Source organism: Oncorhynchus mykiss, chromosome 17 (assembly GCF_013265735.2).
Source record: "Oncorhynchus mykiss isolate Arlee chromosome 17, USDA_OmykA_1.1, whole genome shotgun sequence".
NCBI classification, from domain to species: domain Eukaryota; kingdom Metazoa; phylum Chordata; class Actinopteri; order Salmoniformes; family Salmonidae; genus Oncorhynchus; species Oncorhynchus mykiss.
Genome location: NC_048581.1, coordinates 3,471,845 through 3,492,602, shown reverse-complemented (window position 1 = coordinate 3,492,602; position 20,758 = coordinate 3,471,845). Strand labels below are relative to the sequence as shown.

The following is a 20,758-nucleotide window of genomic DNA, read 5'->3' as shown; positions in this document are numbered from 1 at the left end:
TCGACCAAGATATGTGTTGCTCTCGCAAATATTTGTTCATTGGTTTTGCTAGTCTGTTGATTGGCCGGTCACTGGGTTAATTTGTTTTGATTGGTCAGTCACTGGGTTAATTTGTTTTGATTGGTCAGTCACTGGGTTAATTTGTTTTGATTGGTCAGTCACTGGGTTAATTTGTTTTGATTGGTCAGTCACTAGGTTAATTTGTTTTGATTGGTCAGTCACTGGGTTAATTTGTTTTGATTGGTCAGTCACTGGGTTAATTTGTTTTGATTGGTCAGTCACTGGGTTAATTTGTTTTGATTGGTCAGTCACTGGGTTAATTTGTTTTGATTGGTCAGTCACTGGGTTAATTTGTTTTGATTGGTCAGTCACTGGGTTAATTTGTTTTGATTGGTCAGTCACTGGGTTAATTTGTTTTGATTGGTCAGTCACTGGGTTAATTTGTTTTGATTGGTCAGTCACTGGGTTAATTTGTTTTGATTGGTCGGTCATTGGGTTAATTTGTTTTGATTGGTCAGTCATTGGGTTCATTTGTTTTGATTGGTCAGTCATTGGGTTCATTTGTTTTGATTGGTCAGTCACTGGGTTAATTTGTATTGATTGGTCAGTCACTGGGTTAATTGGTTTTGATTGGTCAGTCACTGGGTTAATTTGTATTGATTGGTCAGTCACTGGGTTAATTTGTTTTGATTGGTCAGTCACTGGGTTAATTTGTTTTGATTGGTCAGTCACTGGGTTAATTTGTTTTGATTGGTCAGTCATTGGGTTCATTGTTTTACAATATGTTCAAATCAAATCAAACTTTATTTATATAGAACATTTCAGACATGGATTCAACACAATGGATTCACAGGAAAATTGTAAAGCAATGAAAATAAAAACTTAAATATTTACTACACAACAAACTAAAGAATAACAAAAACAATGAAAGACTAATGATGATTCTAAGGAAAGACCATTGATTAAAATAGTAAGAATAGGATGTAATGACTCCTGGCACAAACTATAAGCTTGATTTACGACATTGTTAGTAAACAATATAATTATACGAAAATAAATTGCAAGTTAGTTGCATAAATAATTATGATTACTAAATGTTACATTACATTTATGTATTATTATCAAAACCGAATGTACATCCCTTTGGTCAATATGTTTTGGCAATAATTAATAAAGACAATTAGCAATTGAATGTTGTAAAGAAATACTGTGTGTGTAAATACTAGGAGCGATGCAAGATTGTTAATAAAATTGTTCATAAACTTCTAGAACGTTAAAATTAGGTTGATTCAGTGGAGTCGTTGAAACGATTCGAAAAATACGTTTTTTTCAACGTTCAACCAAAACCGAACGTAGATTGGACGTCGGGCATAGTCTTCTTTTCAATGACACTAGGTGGGATAGCCCCAATGTCAAAACAGTTTTAACGTTTTATCGACACAAACATATTACTTGTATTTTTTTAAACACCTTATTAACACAAACACCAAAAACACGTGTTTTGTCAATTAACAATAAATCACTGATATCGATTAGGGGGGAAATCAGATTGTTTCTTGCTGTTGAAACTAACGCAACTAAAAATGAAAATGGGAGATATCTTTTACCTCACTGGTTAGATAATCTGCAGAAGACAGTCAGCTACATGTTGGAGTGATGCATTTAAATGTAGAGGTCCCTAAAACGAAGAGAAATGCAACACTTATTCGTCATCACTCATATCGATATCATTTGGAAATAAATTGCACGAGAGGGGGGAGAAGAGGTTGCACGTCCTGTTAAAACTAACAGCTCAAACACCACACAGAATCTGGGAATAATGTGTACATCACTGGTTAGAGGACCATTTGTAGACAACAGCTAGCTACATTTCGAAGTGTTGCATTTTCATTCAAGTGGGTCGCTAATGCAACACTTTTTTTGTTAAATCACATAAATAGGACTCTTTCAAAACCTGGATTTTTCCCCTGATGAGGCTAATATCCATATCATGCTGAAATCAATAGATCAGGGGACAAACATTTAGGCTTCTACATTGTGACATCATTAGAATTCTCCTACTACAATGTTAAAATATTCTACATTGTGACATCATTAGAATTCTCCTACTACAATGTTAAAATATTCTACATTGTGACATCATTAGAATTCTCTTACTCCTACTACAATGTTACAATATTCTACATTGTGACATTATTTCATTGATATCATGAAACAACTCCTTCATGTATGTACTTTCTGATGTCTAATCAGAGCTCTTTTATCAGAGTATCTCTTCCCACATTGATCACAGCTATGAGGTTTCTCTCCTGTGTGTGTTCTCTGGTGTATAGTCAGATGGCTAGACGTAACAAAACTCTTTCCACATTGATCACAGCTGTAAGGTTTCTCTCCTGTGTGTATTCTCTGGTGTGATTGTAATGTATATAATTTTGAAAAGGTCTTCCCACAGTCAGAGCAGCCATAAGGTTTCTCTCCAGTGTGAATTCTCTGGTGTGATTGCAATGTAGATGATTTTGAAAAGCTCTTCCCACAGTCAGAGCAGCTATAAGGTTTATCTCCAGTGTGAATTCTCTGGTGTGTTTTCAGGCTGCTTGTATCATTAAAACTCTTCCCACACTGATCACAGTTATAAGGTTTTTCTCCAGTGTGAATTCTCTGGTGTGTTTTCAGGCTGTTTGTGTTATTACAACTCTTCCCACATTGAAAACAGCTATAAGGTTTTTCCCCAGTGTGAATTCTCTGGTGCACTTTCAGTGAATCTGATCTTGAGTAACTATTTCCACAGTCAAAGCAGTGATGAGGTTTCTCTCCTGTGTGTGTTCTCTGGTGTGTAGTCAGATGGCTAGACGAAGAAAAACTCTTCCCACATTGATCACAGCTATGGGGTTTCTCTGCGGTGTGTGTTCTCTGGTGTGTTTTCAGATTACTTGATCTAGTAAAACTCTTCCCACATTGATCACAGCTATAAGGTTTCTCTCCTGTGTGGATTCTCAAATGTTTTTTAAGGTCTGCTGAAGAGGTGAATCTCTTCCCACAGTCAGAGCAGCAGTGAGAATTGTCTCCAGTGTGAATTCTCTGGTGAAGTTGTAGTGAATCAGATCTTGAGTAACTCTTCCCACAGTCAGAGCAGCGGTGAGTTCTCTTCCCTGTGAGTCTCTGCCGGTGTTTTATCAGACGTTCTGATGTGGAGAGACTCTTCTCTGCTTCGTCAGCATCATGAGGTCGTTGAGGCTCCCCAGAGGACCCGCGGTAGTCTCGTCTCTCTCCTGTGTGAACAACAAAGTCAGACAGATGGTTAAAGGCCCACAACAGCAGAAATCCACTGTTTATTTTAGCCAAAAGAAATGTGATGCCCAGGATGTTGTACAACAATTTACGTCTGTAATGAATATGTAAACGCTTTGATAAACTTATTTGACAATTATCTTAATATGACCGTCAGTGATCAACAACAGTCGTATTTAGTCTTATTTTTTCACTTTTGTAGTAAAATTGATGATTCTAGGCTAGAATATAGGCACCTTTTCTGTGTTAAAAAAAAGTTGTCCCTGCTAATACAGAAACCGTTAAGGATGAAGTAAATCTGCATGGAGCAACATTTTTTTGCCGTCGTCTCAAATCAACTGGTTTATACTTTTTTAAACACTTCAACCTGTAAGATGCTCTTTGGCTTTGCTACTAGCTTGTCAAGGAGCGTTAGCATTCACAAGTTATTACAGTTGCTGAAACCCTAAGCAGACTTTTAGTCAGCAATATAGGCCCCTCCCTGCGAATGAGGAAACTGCAGGTTATGAATATAATAATATAATAAGCTCTGCGTGGAGCAAAAAATGGTGAGTGAAGATTTTATACTGAACAGAAACTATAAACGCAACATGCAACAATTTCAAAGATTTTTTCCTGAGTTAGAGTTCGTATAAGGAAATCATTAGGCCCTAATCTATGGATTTCACATGACTGGGAATACAGATATGCACAGATATAACAATATATATATTGTTGGTCACAGATACCTTTAAAAAAAAAAAAAAGGTAGTGGATCAGAAAAAAAGTCAGTATCTAGTGTGACCACCATTTGCCTCTCTATCACTTTTCACTGCAGTTTAAACAACATGATCCTTACACAGGTGCACCTTGTGCTGGGGACAATAACTGGCCTATAGAGTTAATCAGGCTGTTGATTGTGGCCTGTGAAATGTTATCCCACTCCTCTTCAACGGCTGTGCGAATTTGCTGGATATTGGTGCGAACTAGAACACGATGTTGTACACGATCCACAACACTTTAGTAAGGAAACAGCATGCTAGGCCATGGAAGAACTGGGACATTTTCAGCGTCCAGGAATAGTGGTGATGGCAACGGATGAATGGCACGACTAAGGGCCTCAGGATCTCGTCTCTGTATCTCTGTGCATTCAAACTGCCATCAATAAAACGCAATTGTGTTCATTTTCCGTAGCTTATGCCTGCCCATACTATAACCCCACAGCCACCATAAGGCACTCTGTTCACAACGTTGACATCAGCAAACCGCTTACTCACACGATGCCATACACGAGGTCTGCAGTGTGAGGCCGGTTGGACGTACTGACAAATTATTTTTAAAAACATTGAAGGCGGCTTATGGTAGAGAAATTAACATTACATTTTCTGTAAAACAGCTCTGGTGGACATTCCTGCAGTCAGCATGCCAATTGCATGCTCCCTCAACTTCAGACATCTGTGGCATTGTGTTGTGTGACAAAATGGCACATTTTAGAGTGGCCAGTTATTGTCCCCAGCACAAGGTGCACCTGTGTAAGGATCATGTTGTTTAAACTGCAGTGAAAAGTGATAGAGATACATCAGGGTTTGTCAGACCATGAGACATCCTGAAAATCAGACTTCTCACAAAAACATCTAAACAGTTTTTAGCTACACAATAATATGATCCCTCTGTAGAAAGGTAAGTCTCTCACCAACACGTACTTGTGGACATAATATGATCCCTCTGTAGAAAGGTAAGTCTCTCACCAACAGGTACATGTGGACACACAGAAGCCTGACAAGACTGGTCTGAAGGTAAAAGGTGAAATAAAACAGGGCTCAGGGCTGACACTTTGTTGCTGATTAAATCCCACATCAATCAATCTGCAGTTGAAACAATAACAAAGCTGTCATTCCGCCACTGTTTTGGTCATAAGATGAGGGATGGAGAAATGTAAGTAGTCTCAAATTCATAGACAAAAGCTTTTATAGCAACCTAGTGACCTCGTCACGATGTTCAGACATTATAAGGTGTTGACTTGACAGTCGCTCAAATTCATAGACAGACCTATGGATGCAAGGACTGACCATCCATGATATCAACATTATAGTTTTAACCATGTTGAGGCTATACAGTGTTGATTTACATTGTTTCTAAACACTGGAGTAAAAAAATAAGCTTATTGTGGGTTCTGATGGGGTACAACAGTTGAACTAAGCTCATGAGGCATGTGTTATATTCTTCAAGAATCCATGGCTATAAATAAATAATTTAAAAGTCCAAACATGGATGTAATTACAGATTTCCCCTTTAACACCACAAATCAGTTCAACAACTGCAGAGTTTGTGCCTCTGTTTTTAAGACAGTACTTACTAGTGTTAATCAGGGCCCGGTTTTCCAAAAGCATATTATGACTAAGTTCATCATTAGAACTATTGGATGCCTTAAGATGGCTTTGGGAAACCGGGCCCAGATATCCAGTTTCCTCCTCTTCTTCTTCCTCCTTTTTCGATGTGACAGTAATCTCCCCCTCCTCTCCTGCATCCTCCTCTTTCTCTTCCTCCTCTTCTTTTACTGTAACATCCTCCTCCTCTTTCACTCTGAACGCGTCTTCATCTTCTTTAACTGAGACGTCTTTCTCTTCTTCTTTCACAGTACCAGACTCACCCTCTACTTGTTTTTGTATTGTAACATCCTTCTCTTCCTCCTCCTCTTTCACGAGCGTTTCTTTCTCCGTCCAGCAGACCTCCTCTTCTTTATCAGGAGGAGAGTAGCTTAGTGAACTCATGGTCAGAGATGTTAGCTAGCTAGGCTAGTGCTAACTTAACAAGCCAGCTAGTTGACTAATAACAACGTAAATGTGACAGTAAATGGTATAACTAACGTTAGACGACATAAATGTGTTTACACCACAGTGGCTAATATACCACAAAACGTCTAAGAGCTTTATTGGTGCGTCTCTGTTGTCTACAAGCTACCGAGGTGTCTGACTAGCTGGAGTTCCGTCCACTACATTAAACGTCACACCAGCAGCATCGCCTTATATTCCCAGACCGCCATCTGCTGACTGGAGGGGGTAACGCAGATGATTAAAAACATTTAATTTTCGGACAAGTTACAAGTACAACTGAATGCATTCAACTGAAATATGTCCGCATTTAACCCTGAATCAGAGAGGTCGGGGGGTAGGAATCATGAGTTTTTACTCACCAATGTAACAACACAGTGTGGTTAAAGATGTAGTAAATTCATTGTAGTCACGATCTGGTTAACTATAAGTACAAACTTATTTTTGCGTTATTACATATTTATGAACTTATTTCCGGATATCGCCCCACAATGCATTATTTCTCAAGTTCACCTGGTTAAATAAAGGTGAAATAAGTAAAAGAATACACTAAAATATGGATCTAGTCAGTGCTACCGAGTTCATACGCTTGAAGAGACGCTGTTTATAGCTGGAAGGGCCAAGATGGCTGCGCACCATAATTGTATTTATTTATTATTAAAGTCGTTTCCAGTCATTCCTATCATTGGTTTTATCTGCTGAATGTATGAAGAACTTCCCTGTGACTGGAATGATAAATGGATCATTTATTTCCGCTACGTCGTGACAGGAAGAGAAAGGCCGTTCTATTGCTACGCAACAAGAGAGGAACGTGCTTATTAAAGACAACTGCCTTCGCCCCATATGCATAAAATCTCACACTTTCGAAAACTATGAATTCCCCTGAATTACAATTACTGCTAGGGTCCTCAGCCTCGGTGGTCGGGCCTGTACACTGGTCGGTGAGCTTGGTATCGCTCTCGACATGGTGTTCCTCAGTTTTTTGCCCAGCCATTTATCGGTTATCCATGCTGACCAAAGCTTAGCCAACTAGCTATAATTATTCAGCGCGCCGTTTCCAAAAACATATCGAAGCTAGTAGCTACTAGCTAGCCTATTGTTAGCTGTAGCTGTCTGAAAAAGTGATCAACCTTTTCCCCTTTCTGTGAGTAAAAAAAACCCTCCCTAGGATCCAATGAGCTTCCTAAACAAGATAATGAATGCGGTACCTTATGACATTACATGGCTAGGTGCCCAATCAGAATGCATTTTGGGATTTCAAGTACTAAATATGACATTATTACATCCCCCTACTTCACCGCTCCTTAGATTATGAGTTTTCACCTGGCATATAACATCTCTGTCCTGGTCTGCTCTACTGACGGGACCGCCAGCGCTACATTGGCAGAACCAGACAGGATTATTCACATTCCATCTGTTATGTTTATGGGAAACAAAACTGGGGGGGACACAAATTCAAATTCTATCTGGGGAATCCATGCCACCCCCTAGATCCGGCCCCAGACTCAGACTAATTAAGCAAAGAACACAGGTTGAAAAATAGTTTGATTGATACTGTCTGGTGTGTAAAGGTGGGGGAAAAAACATTTGATTTAATGTAGTTTGAATGAAATCACATCCAAATCACATTTATTCAACCACTGTGTGCCCAGTGGGAAGAGTGAACTCTGTATTTTTGAGGTTCGCTGCATGACTGTCTGTTTATGTCACAAGAGAGTTCTTTTGGCACCTTTTGGGTGCAATACAGTCACAGTTACTGAGGTGAAGGATTAAGTTGAAGCCTTAGTGGAAGGAAACTCCATCAGGGTTACTGATTCATTCCAACCAATCGGGGCTCTTGGACACACTCCGGGGCTCTGCACCTGCACACTTTAAGTTAGAGCGTGTTTTGCTAACTATAGAAAATAAGTGTTTGATGCTGATGGACCATTCGCATGCTGTTTCCTTACTAAAGTGTTGTGCGTATAATATAAAACCAACACATGCGGACACAGCTGCTTCAGCAGTTCTTACTGTTCATTTCTTAACAGGAGCTAGTCAACAATTGATCAAATACTTCCGGTGCTGCTTCTGGATTCACTTCCTGGTACACATCAGACCAACACACATGTTGAACTTCCACTTCCTGGTACACATCAGACCAACACACATGTTGAACTTCCACTTCCTGGTACACATCAGACCAACACACATGTTGAACTTCCACTTCCTGATACACATCAGACCAACACACATGTTGAACTTCCACTTCCTGGTACACATCAGACCCACACACATGTTGAACTTCCACTTCCTGATACACATCAGACCAACACACATGTTGAACTTCCACTTCCTGATACACATCAGAACAACACACATGTTGAACTTCCACTTCCTGGTACACATCAGACCAACACACATGTTGAACTTCCACTTCCTGTTACACATCAGACCAACACACATGTTGAACTTCCACTTCCTGATACACATCAGACCAACATACATGTTGAACTTCCACTTCCTGTTACACATCAGACCAACACACATGTTGAACTTCCACTTCCTGGTACACATCAGACCAACACACATGTTGAACTTCCACTTCCTGATACACATCAGACCAACACACATGTTGAACTTCCACTTCCTGTTACACATCAGACCAACACACATGTTGAACTTCCACTTCCTGGTACACATCAGACCAACACACATGTTGAACTTCCACTTCCTGTTACACATCAGACCAACACACATGTTGAACTTCCACTTCCTGGTACACATCAGACCAACACACATGTTGAACTTCCACTTCCTGGTACACATCAGACCAACATACATGTGGAACTTCCACTTCCTGATACACATCAGACCAACACACATGTTGAACTTCCACTTCCTGATACACATCAGACCAACACACATGTTGAACTTCCACTTCCTGTTACACATCAGACCAACACACATGTTGAACTTCCACTTCCTGATACACATCAGACCAACACACATGTTGAACTTCCACTTCCTGATACACATCAGACCAACACACATGTTGAACTTCCACTTCCTGATACACATCAGACCAACACACATGTTGAACTTCCACTTCCTGGTACACATCAGACCAACACACATGTTGAACTTCCACTTCCTGGTACACATCAGACCAACACACATGTTGAACTTCCACTTCCTGTTACACATCAGACCAACACACATGTTGAACTTCCACTTCCTGGTACACATCAGACCAACACACATGTTGAACTTCCACTTCCTGGTACACATCAGACCAACACACATGTTGAACTTCCACTTCCTGTTACACATCAGACCAACACACATGTTGAACTTCCACTTCCTGGTACACATCAGACCAACACACATGTTGAGCTTCCAATCCTGATACACATCAGACCAACACACATGCTGAACTTCCACTTCCTGGTACACATCAGACCAACACACATGTTGAACTTCCACTTCCTGGTACACATCAGACCAACACACATGTTGAACTTCCACTTCCTGTTACACATCAGACCAACACACATGTTGAACTTCCACTTCCTGATACACATCAGACCAACACACATGTTGAACTTCCACTTCCTGGTACACATCAGACCAACACACATGTTTAACATCTGCAACAACAAAAAAAGTCCTGAGAAAACATGTTGTAAGATCTCTTACAAATTATTTTATTACCACAATGTTATGGTCACTACGGCCGACGGGAACTTATATTGCTGTGGAGCAAAGCTAAAATAGCTAGCTGGTAAATGAGTCTTTTCCCCCATTGGTAAGACTGCTAATACATCCTCCCCTCACACGAAGGCTCAAAATGCTTCTAGTTGCTCCTATTTTAATCCCTGGTCATTACGATGTGTCAGTTTCGTTTCTCATTTTCAGAAAGCTCCATCACAGACTTTTTCTTGACGAGGAAGTGTGTGGGCATTACACATGCAAATAGCGCGCATGTTAGAACGAATCAAAAAGGAGCTCAACGTCAATAAGAATTGTGTGTGTGTGTGTGGTGGGGCTGAAGCTATTGACCTGGAAGTTGATGGGAAAGACATTTAATTGTTTAAAATGTTTAAATGTTTATTTAACTAAACAATATTGTATTGAGCCGTACAAAGAGAAGCAAGTGTTGATTGATTGGTGAAGATTTTTAATGAGTGAGAATAAAATAAAATGTAACATCTACTACAGATCTGCATTTCAATTTCTTATTCAGCCATTTAAACAAACAGATAGCATCAAAATAAGCAACTAGGTCTATACTGCTCCTACATGTAACATACTAGGTCTATACTGCTCCTACATGTAACATACTAGGTCTATACTGCACCTACATGTAACAGACTAGGTCTATACTGCTCCTACATGTAACAGACTAGGTCTATACTGCTCCTACATGGTGTAACAATACATCATGTAGATGTATATAATGAACAGACTAGGTCTATACTGCTCCTACATGGTGTAACAATACATCATGCAGATGTATATAATGAACAGACTAGGTCTATACTGCTCCTACATGGTGTAACAATACATCATGTATATAATGAACAGACTAGGTCTATACTGCTCCTACATGGTGTAACAGTACATAGATGTATATAATGAACGTTCACTAATGGCGTTACACATTTTATTTATATTCAGAAAAAAACGTTTGCATTTATCAAAAGTGTTTTACAATCAGCACCTGTGTTCTCTCTCTAACATGGTGGAATAATACTGACGGGAACATTGATGAGATACACCACATGGTCAAACGTATGTGGACACCACTTCAAATGATTGGATTTTGCTATTTCAGTTACACCCTTTTGCTCACTGGTGTATAAAATACGAGAAGACATTATTTGGGTATGATTTTAACAGAATAAGAACTTTGAAAAGTTAGATTTCCACAATTACTTTAAAATAACATTAACCGGTTCCCGGTTGCTTTTCAAAAATAACGGTTCTGTTCTTGAACGGTAGAGATCACTTTCGTTATCGGTTCTGTTTCTGTTCCTCAAATGTTTTGCTCTTTTCCGGGTTTAGGTTCTGTTCCCTGAACCGGTTCCAAGTCCTGCTCCTCACTGGGCGCGTTGGAAAGAGCGCGTGTATTCTCTCATGCCTTTTCAGGTTCCCTAACCGTGTAAAATCCTTTCCACACAGAGAGCAATGGTAAGATGTCTCCCCTGTATGTGTCTTTTCATGCTCCTTCAGGTTCCCTAACTGTGTAAAGCTCTTTCCACACTGGGAGCATTGGTAAGGCTTTTCTCCCGTGTGTGTTTTTTCATGCATATTCAGGTTCCCTAACAAGGTAAAACCCTTTCCACACTGGGAGCATTGGAAAGGTTTCTCTCCTGTGTGTATTCTTTTATGTTCCTTCAGATGCCCTAACCGTGTAAAACCTTTTCCACACTGAGAACACTGGAAAGGTTTCTCTCCCGTGTGTATTCTTTTATGTACTTTTAGGCTCCCTAACTTGGTAAAATCCTTTCCACACTGAGAGCAACGGTAAGAGTTCTCCCCTGTGTGTGTCCTTTCATGCTCCTTCAGGTTCCCTAACTTGGTAAAACGTTTTCCACACTGAGAGCATTGTAAGGGGTTCTCTCCTGTGTGGGTTCCCTCATGCTTTTTCAGGTTCCCTAATCGTGTAAAACCCTTTCCACACTGGGAGCATTGGAAAGGCTTCTCTCCTGTGTGTATTCTCTCATGCCTTTTCAGGGTCCCTAACTGGGTAAAACTCTTTCCACACTGGGAGCATTGGAAAGGCTTCTCTCCTGTGTGTATTTTCTCGTGCTTTTTCAGCTTACATAACCACTTAAAACTCTTATTACACTGGGAGCAGTGGTGTGGTCTCGCTGGTTTGGGCGTCTCTGGGTCTCGTTCCCCTGAAGGACCCTTTCCACGGTCAGAGTGAGAGTCTGGTCTCTCGCCTGCCAAAGACAAACATAATATTTGGTTAAAAACAGAGAGACGTAAATTAAATCTCCACATGACAAAACAGTCTTCCTATGACGTAACTGCAAAATACACAGGCAATGAATATATTGATCGGGGAACTAGATGCTGAGGAAAGTGGCTGTTGTAACAGTAAAACAACAACAGTATGTACAGGAGGGGATAAAAGATGGGCTTGTTGAGTAACCCCCCCCCCTCTCCTCTAATGGTGATAAATCACACAGATTCAGCAGTGTGGACAAACAAACAAAAACTAGATGCAGAACAGATAAAGGAATAGAACATCCTAAACAGAGTCAAGCTACTGAGGGTGTAAAACATTAACTAATAACCAGAGTTTTTAGGACATTAACTAATAACCAGAGTTCATAGGACATTAACTAATAACCAGAGTTTATAGGACATTAACTAATAACCAGAGTTCATAGGACATTAACTAATAACCAGAGTTTATAGGACATTAACTAATAACCAGTGGTCAGAGTTTATAGGACATTAACTAATAACCAGTGGTCAGAGTTTATAGGACATTAACTAATAACCAGTGGTCAGAGTTTATAGGACATTAACTAATAACCAGTGGTCAGAGTTTATAGGACATTAACTAATAACCAGTGGTCAGAGTTTATAGGACATTAACTAATAACCAGTGGTCAGAGTTTATAGGACATTAACTAATAACCAGTGGTCAGAGTTTATAGGACATTAACTAATAACCAGTGGTCAGAGTTTATAGGACATTAACTAATAACCAGTGGTCAGAGTTTATAGGACATTAACTAATAACCAGTGGTCAGAGTTTATAGGACATTAACTAATAACCAGTGGTCAGAGTTTATAGGACATTAACTAATAACCAGTGGTCAGAGTTTATAGAACATTAACTAATAACCAGTGGTCAGAGTTTATAGAACATTAACTAATAGAGCTAATAACCAGTGGTCAGAGTTTATAGAACATTAACTAATATAACTAATAACCAGTGGTCAGAGTTTATAGAACATTAACTAATAGAGCTAATAACCAGTGGTCAGAGTTTATAGAACATTAACTAATAGAACTAATAACCAGTGGTCAGAGTTTATAGGACATTAACTAATATAACTAATAACCAGTGGTCAGAGTTTATAGAATATTAACTAATAGCACTAATAACCAGTGGTCAGAGTTTATAGAACATTAACTAATAACCAGTGGTCAGAGTTTATAGGACATTAACTAATAACCAGTGGTCAGAGTTTATAGAACATTAACTAATAACCAGTGGTCAGAGTTTATAGAACATTAACTAATAACCAGTGGTCAGAGTTTATAGGACATTAACTAATAACCAGTGGTCAGAGTTTATATAACATTAACTAATAACCAGTGGTCAGAGTTTATAGGACATTAACTAATAACCAGTGGTCAGAGTTTATAGAACATTAACTAATAACCAGTGGTGAGAGTTTATAGGACATTAACTAATAACCAGTGGTCAGAGTTTATAGGACATTAACTAATAACCAGTGGTCAGAGTTTATAGGACATTAACTAATAACCAGTGGTCAGAGTTTATAGGACATTAACTAATATAACTAATAACCAGTGGTCAGAGTTTATAGAATATTAACTAATAGCACTAATAACCAGTGGTCAGAGTTTATAGAACATTAACTAATAACCAGTGGTCAGAGTTTATAGGACATTAACTAATAACCAGTGGTCAGAGTTTATAGAACATTAACTAATAACCAGTGGTCAGAGTTTATAGAACATTAACTAATAACCAGTGGTCAGAGTTTATAGGACATTAACTAATAACCAGTGGTCAGAGTTTATATAACATTAACTAATAACCAGTGGTCAGAGTTTATAGGACATTAACTAATAACCAGTGGTCAGAGTTTATAGAACATTAACTAATAACCAGTGGTGAGAGTTTATAGGACATTAACTAATAACCAGTGGTCAGAGTTTATAGGACATTAACTAATAACCAGTGGTCAGAGTTTATAGGACATTAACTAATAACCAGTGGTCAGAGTTTATAGGACATTAACTAATAACCAGTGGTCAGAGTTTATAGAACATTAACTAATAGAACTAATAACCAGTGGTCAGAGTTTATAGAACATTAACTAATAACCAGTGGTCAGAGTTTATAGAACATTAACTAATAACCAGTGGTCAGAGTTTATAGAACATTAACTAATAACCAGTGGTCAATTTATAGAACATTAACTAATAACCAGTGGTCAGAGTTTATATAACATTAACTAATAACCAGTGGTCAGAGTTTATAGGACATTAACTAATAACCAGTGGTCAGAGTTTATAGGACATTAACTAATAACCAGTGGTCAGAGTTTATAGAATATTAACTAATAACCAGTGGTCAGAGTTTATAGAATATTAACTAATAGCACTAATAACCAGTGGTCAGAGTTTATAGAACATTAACTAATAACCAGTGGTCAGAGTTTATAGAATATTAACTAATAACCAGTGGTCAGAGTTTATAGGACATTAACTAATAACCAGTGGTCAGAGTTTATAGAATATTAACTAATAACCAGTGGTCAGAGTTTATAGAACATTAACTAATAACCAGTGGTCAGAGTTTATAGAATATTAACTAATAACCAGTGGTCAGAGTTTATAGGACATTAACTAATATAACTAATAACCAGTGGTCAGAGTTTATAGAATATTAACTAATAGCACTAATAACCAGTGGTCAGAGTTTATAGAACATTAACTAATAACCAGTGGTCAGAGTTTATAGAACATTAACTAATAACCAGTGGTCAGAGTTTATAGAACATTAACTAATAACCAGTGGTCAGAGTTTATAGAACATTAACTAATAACCAGTGGTCAGAGTTTATAGAATATTAACTAATAACCAGTGGTCAGAGTTTATAGGACATTAACTAATATAACTAATAACCAGTGGTCAGAGTTTATAGAATATTAACTAATAGCACTAATAACCAGTGGTCAGAGTTTATAGAACATTAACTAATAACCAGTGGTCAGAGTTTATAGAACATTAACTAATAACCAGTGGTCAGAGTTTATAGAACATTAACTAATAACCAGTGGTCAGAGTTTATAGAACATTAACTAATATAACTAATAACCAGTGGTCAGAGTTTATAGAACATTAACTAATAACCAGTGGACAGCGTTTATAGGACATTAACTAATAACCAGTGGTCAGAGTTTATAGGACATTAACTAATAACCAGTGGTCAGAGTTTATAGGACATTAACTAATAACCAGTGGTCAGAGTTTATAGGACATTAACTAATAACCAGTGGTCAGAGTTTATAGGACATTAACTAATAACCAGTGGTCAGAGTTTATAGGACATTAACTAATAACCAGTGGTCAGAGTTTATAGGACATTAACTAATAACCAATGGTCAGAGTTTATATAACATTAACTAATAGAGCTAATAACCAGTGGTCAGAGTTTATAGGACATTAACTAATAACCAGTGGTCAGAGTTTATAGGACATTAACTAATAACCAGTGGTCAGAGTTTATATAACATTAACTAATAGAGCTAATAACCGGTGGCCACAGTTCACAGATGTTATATATATATATATATATATATTTTTTTTTTTTAAATTTCACTAGGTAGGCCAGTTGAGAAGGATAAACAAAAGTACAGTCGATAACACAATAGAAAAATCTATATACAGTATCATCTACACAAACATATCAGCCCGTCTCACCTAAAAACTATATAATATACACTGCTCAAAAAAATAAAGGGAACACTAAAATAACACATCCTAGATCTGAATGAATGAAATATTCTTATTAAATACTTTTTTCTTTACATAGTTGAATGTGCTGACAACAAAATCACACAAAAATTATCAATGGAAATCAAATTTATCAACCCATGGAGGTCTGGATTTGGAGTCACACTCAAAATTAAAGTGGAAAACCACACTACAGGCTGATCCAACTTTGATGTAATGTCCTTAAAACAAGTCAAAATAAGGCTCAGTAGTGTGTGTGGCCTCCACGTGCCTGTATGACCTCCCTACAACACCTGGGCATGCTCCTGATGAGGTGGCGGGTGGTCTCCTGAGGGATCTCCTCCCAGACCTGGACTAAAGCATCCGCCAACTCCTGGACAGTCTGTGGTGCAACGTGGCGTTGGTGGATGGAGCGAGACATGATGTCCCAGATGTGCTCAATTAGATTCAGGTCTGGGGAACGGGCGGGCCAGTCCATAGCATCAATGCCTTCCTCTTGCAGGAACTGCTGACACACTCCAGCCACATGAGGTCTAGCATTGTCTTGCATTAGGAGGAACCCAGGGCCAACCGCACCAGTATATGGTCTCACAAGGGGTCTGAGGATCTCATCTCAGTACCTAACCCCTACAACCGCATCGACAGCTGCATCATTGAGACGGCCCACCAGAACGGAGAGGACAAGATCAGCCTGTCCACCCTGGGCCGCGTCTACACTATCGACTTCAACTCTATTCAACTCTCCCCCAAAGAAATGCCACCCCACACCATGACTGACCCACCGCCAAACCGGTCATGCTGGAGGATGTTGCAGGCAGCAGAACGTTCTCCACGGTGTCTCCAGACTCTGTCACGTCTGTCACATGCTCAGTGTGAACCTGCTTTCATCTGTGAAGAGCACATGGTGCAAGTGGCGAATTTGCCAATCTTGGTGTTCTCTGGCAAATGCCAAACGTCCTGCACGGTGTTGGGCTGTAAGCACAACCCCCACCTGTGGACGTCGGGCCCTCATACCACCCTCATGGAGTTTGTTTCTGACCGTTTGAGCAGACACATGCACATTTGTGGCCTGCTGGAGGTCATTTTGCAGGGCTCTGTCAGTGCTCCTCCTGCTCCACTTTGCACAAAGGAGGTGGTAGCGGTCCTGCTGCTGGGTTGTTGCCCTCCTACAGTCACCTCCACATCTCCTGATGTACTTGCCTGTCTCCTGGTAGCGCCTCCATGCTATGGACACTACGCTGACAGACACAGCAAACCTTCTTGCCACAGCTCGCATTGATGTGCCATCCTGGATGAGCTGCACTACCTGAGCCACTTGTGTGGGTTGTAGACTCCTTCTCATGCTACCACTAGAGTGAAAGCACCGCCAGCATTCAAAAGTGACCAAAACATCAGCCAGGAAGCATAGGAACTGAGAAGTGGTCTGTGGTCCCCACCTGCAGAACCACTCCTTTATTGGGGGTGTCTTGCTAAATGCCTATAATTTCCACCTGTTGTCTATTCCGTTTGCACAATAGCATGTGAACTTTATTGTCAATCAGTGTTGCGTCCTAAGTGGACAGTTTGATTTCACAGAAGTGGGATTGACTTGGAGTTACATTGTGTTGTTTAAGTGTTCCCTTTATTTTTTGGAGCAGTGTATATTGTTATGGTTTAAGGTAAGACAGACTGATATGATTGTATGATGCATTTACACTGCTGATCAAACGTTCTAGAACACCTACTCATTCCAGGGTTCTTCTTTATTTTAATTTTATTTTATTCTTACTCACAGTTGTGACTGCTTCGCCTGACATATTGTTGTCTCTACCTTCTTGCCATTTGTGCTGTCGTCTGTGCCCAATAATGTTCGTACCATGTTTTGTGCTGCTGTGTTGTCATCTTAGGTCTCTCTTTATTTAGTGGTGTCTCTCTTGTCGTGATGTGTGTTTACTCCTATATTTTAATTTAATTTATTTTTAATCCCAGCCCCCATCCCCGCAGGAGGCCGTTATTGTAAATAAGAATTTGTTCTTAACTGACTTGCCTAGTTACATACAGATTGAAATATATTTATATATGTTTTATTTGATCATGTCAGTCTGTCTTACCTTCACTAAAAACCATATACATGTAAAGCTTCAAATAATGTTTTTTTTAATATTAATTTTCATGGGATGTTGAAGTGTAGAAACTGATCAAAGCACTACAGAAAAATATATATATATTTGGAAATGTTTAATTAAGGGAGATTATGTTACGTCTAGTCTGTGAGACCAGGCTGTAAACCGAGGTAGTTGATGTATTTTTTACTATGTTACGTCTAGTCTGTGAGACCAGGCTGTAAACCGAGGTAGTTGATGTATTTTTTACTATGTTACGTCTAGTCTGTGAGACCAGGCTGTAAACCGAGGTAGTTGATGTATTTTTTACTATGTTACGTCTAGTCTGTGAGACCAGGCTGTAAACCGAGGTAGTTGATGTATTTTTTACTATGTTACGTCTAGTCTGTGAGACCAGGCTGTAAACCGAGCTAGTTGTGATCAATATGATGAACCCGTTTTCACAACATTTAAGAACCTGGTGATAGAAAACAGTGTGAATGTAATAATGACAATGGACTGACTCAGGAGTAATTTAGCGAACTGGTAGCGTTTTCATTTGACTTAGAAAGAGTAGGACCACATCAATGTCAATTGATTGTAGCAATATACCTGAGAACACAGCGTTTAAGTCAGTCAGTACTCTCAAGTCAGACTGAGACATTCACTTGACGTCCGGGCAATCCAATCTTCTTTCCACCAATAAATGCAAAAAGACAGCTGAAAGATGCTCTCTACCCTAAACTTTATTTATTGTTTGGAGAGACTGGGTTCCATCCTCCCAGGTAGATGGGCTGGTGTAGGATCATTTAGGGCCAAAGTAGTGGGATGGTGTAGGATCCTATAGGGCCAAAGTAGTGGGATGGTGTAGGATCCTTTAGGGTTAAAGTAGTGGGATGGTGTAGGATCCTATAGGGCCAAAGTAGTGGGATGGTGTAGGATCCTATAGGGCCAAAGTAGTGGGATGGTGTAGGATCCTATAGGGCCAAAGTAGTGGGATGGTGTAGGATCCTTTAGGGTTAAAGTAGTGGGATGGTGTAGGATCCTTTAGGGTTAAAGTAGTGGGATGGTGTAGGATCCTTTAGGGTTAAAGTAGTGGGATGGTGTAGGATCCTATAGGGCCAAAGTAGTGGGCTGGTGTAGGATCCTATAGGGGGGAGTGACCAAAATGTGCAAAATCACACTCTGACCTGCGAAAGGCAGCGATACAGCTTCTTCATGTGAAAAGTCACATGAAGAAGAAGAAGAAGAAGGGTTGACAAGAGCAAGACTTGGCTCTGATTATAAAAAGAAGATATGGGCATTTTTATAATCCCAAAGTCTAGGACCAAGAAACATGGAGAGGCAGCCTTTAGTTACTATGCCCCCAGACTCTGAACTAGCCTGCCAGAGAACCTGAGGGGGACCAAGAGGCATGGAGAGGCAGCCTTTAGTTACTATGCCCCCAGACTCTGAACTAGCCAGTCAGAGAACCTGAGGGGGACCGAGAGGCATTATTTAGTTACTATACCCCCAGACTCTGAACTAGCCTACCAGAGAACCTGAGGGGGGCCAAGAGGCATGGAGAGGCAGCCTGGAGTTACTATACCCCCAGACTCTGAACTAGCCTGCTAGAGAACCCGAGGGGGGCCAAGAGGCATGGAGAGGCAGTCTTTAGTTACTATACCCCCAGACTCTGAACTAGCCTGCCAGAGAACCTGAGGGGGGCCAAGAGGCATGGAGAGGCAGTCTTTAGTTACTATACCCCCAGACTCTGAACTAGCCAGTCAGAGAACCTGAGGGGGGCCGAAACTGTGGACATATTTAAAATATATTTTAATAACACACCTTTTCAGCTTTGCTTTTCCTTTAAAGTAGTTACGTTTTTATTGTTACTCTTTGGACTTTTGATCCTCTGTTTGTTGTGCAGTAAATATTTCTGGGTTTTTTTCTCATTCTGTTGCGTTCCATGTCTGAAATGTGCTGTATAATAAATATTGATTTGATAGTGGAAGCTCGACTCTGTTACCGCGCGACTTTGCCCATTAGTTCAACAACTGCAGTGGGTGTTTCTGTTTTAAGACAGTAAGTTACTTACTGGGGTTAATCAGATGTCCAGTATCCTCCTCTTCTTCTTCTAATACGACAGTTATCTCTCCCTCCTCCTTCACTCCAAAAACGGGAGCCTCCTCTTTCTCTTCTTTCACTGCAACATCCTCATCCTCTAATTTTGTTTCAGTGACATCCTCCTCTTCCTTCTCCTCTTTCACAACAACGTTCAGCCACAGACCCTCTTTCTCCGTCCAGCAGACCTCCTCTTCTTTATCAGGAGGAGAGTAGCTCAGTGAACTCATGGTCGGGGATGTTAGCTAACAGTTAGCTATCTAGGCTAGTGAACTTAACCAGACAGCTACGTTCGCTGACTAATAACAACAATGTAAATATGAAATTTAATGGGATAACTAGCTAGACGACATAAGTGAGTTTAAAACACAGTGGATAATATACACTAACGAGTCTAAAGAGCTTCAATGTTTCAGCTAGCAAGCTACCGAGGTGGCTGACCATTATCATGTAACTATAAAAGAACATGGCTGACTAGTTGGCTTATCAATAGTTACTACAGCCACAATGTCAACATTGGCCATCGTAAAAAATATATATAAAAAATAAAAAAAACATGACATGTTTTTGTCTTCATTTAAGGTTAGACACAAGGTTAGGTTTAAACATCTGATTTTAATAAGAGAAGTTGTAGAATTGAGAATTGGGCGAGGTTTAGCCATAATTATGACTTTGTGACTTGGGTAACTAGTGACGACCGACTTGCTGTTGTTTAAAGAAGAGTCCAGTTCACCTCCACGTCACATTCTGGCAGACTG

The 20,758-nt window shown here is 39.6% G+C and overlaps 2 protein-coding genes across 2 annotated transcripts; both read right to left on the bottom strand.

Annotated features, from left to right (window-relative positions):
* Positions 1-366: 366 nt before the first annotated feature.
* LOC110506848 (zinc finger protein 239-like) lies at positions 367-5,753 on the bottom strand. Its single transcript, XM_036948653.1, has 2 exons — positions 5,624-5,753; positions 367-3,269 (listed from the first exon to the last, which is right to left on the bottom strand). The coding sequence occupies exons 1-2, from the start codon at positions 5,655-5,657 to the stop codon at positions 2,224-2,226; spliced, it is 1,080 nt and encodes a 359-aa protein (XP_036804548.1). The 5' UTR covers positions 5,658-5,753; the 3' UTR covers positions 367-2,223.
* Positions 5,754-10,240: 4,487 nt separating this feature from the next.
* Positions 10,241-20,464, bottom strand: LOC110506849 (zinc finger protein OZF). Its single transcript, XM_036948650.1, has 2 exons — positions 19,975-20,464; positions 10,241-12,028 (listed from the first exon to the last, which is right to left on the bottom strand). The coding sequence occupies exons 1-2, from the start codon at positions 20,228-20,230 to the stop codon at positions 11,094-11,096; spliced, it is 1,191 nt and encodes a 396-aa protein (XP_036804545.1). The 5' UTR covers positions 20,231-20,464; the 3' UTR covers positions 10,241-11,093.
* Positions 20,465-20,758: the final 294 nt, after the last annotated feature.

Excerpts from the sequence above, each read along its gene's own strand:
- LOC110506848 (XM_036948653.1), bottom strand. The coding sequence starts at position 5,657 with ATGCTTTTGGAAAACCGGGCCCTGATTAACACTA. Across the intron at positions 3,270-5,623 it reads CCGGGCCCTGATTAACACTA|GAGAGAGACGAGACTACCGC; the intron begins GTAAGTACTGTC and ends TTGTTCACACAG.
- LOC110506849 (XM_036948650.1), bottom strand. The coding sequence starts at position 20,230 with ATGAGTTCACTGAGCTACTCTCCTCCTGATAAAGAAGAGGAGGTCTGC. Across the intron at positions 12,029-19,974 it reads TGGACATCTGATTAACCCCA|GCGAGAGACCAGACTCTCAC; the intron begins GTAAGTAACTTA and ends TGTCTTTGGCAG.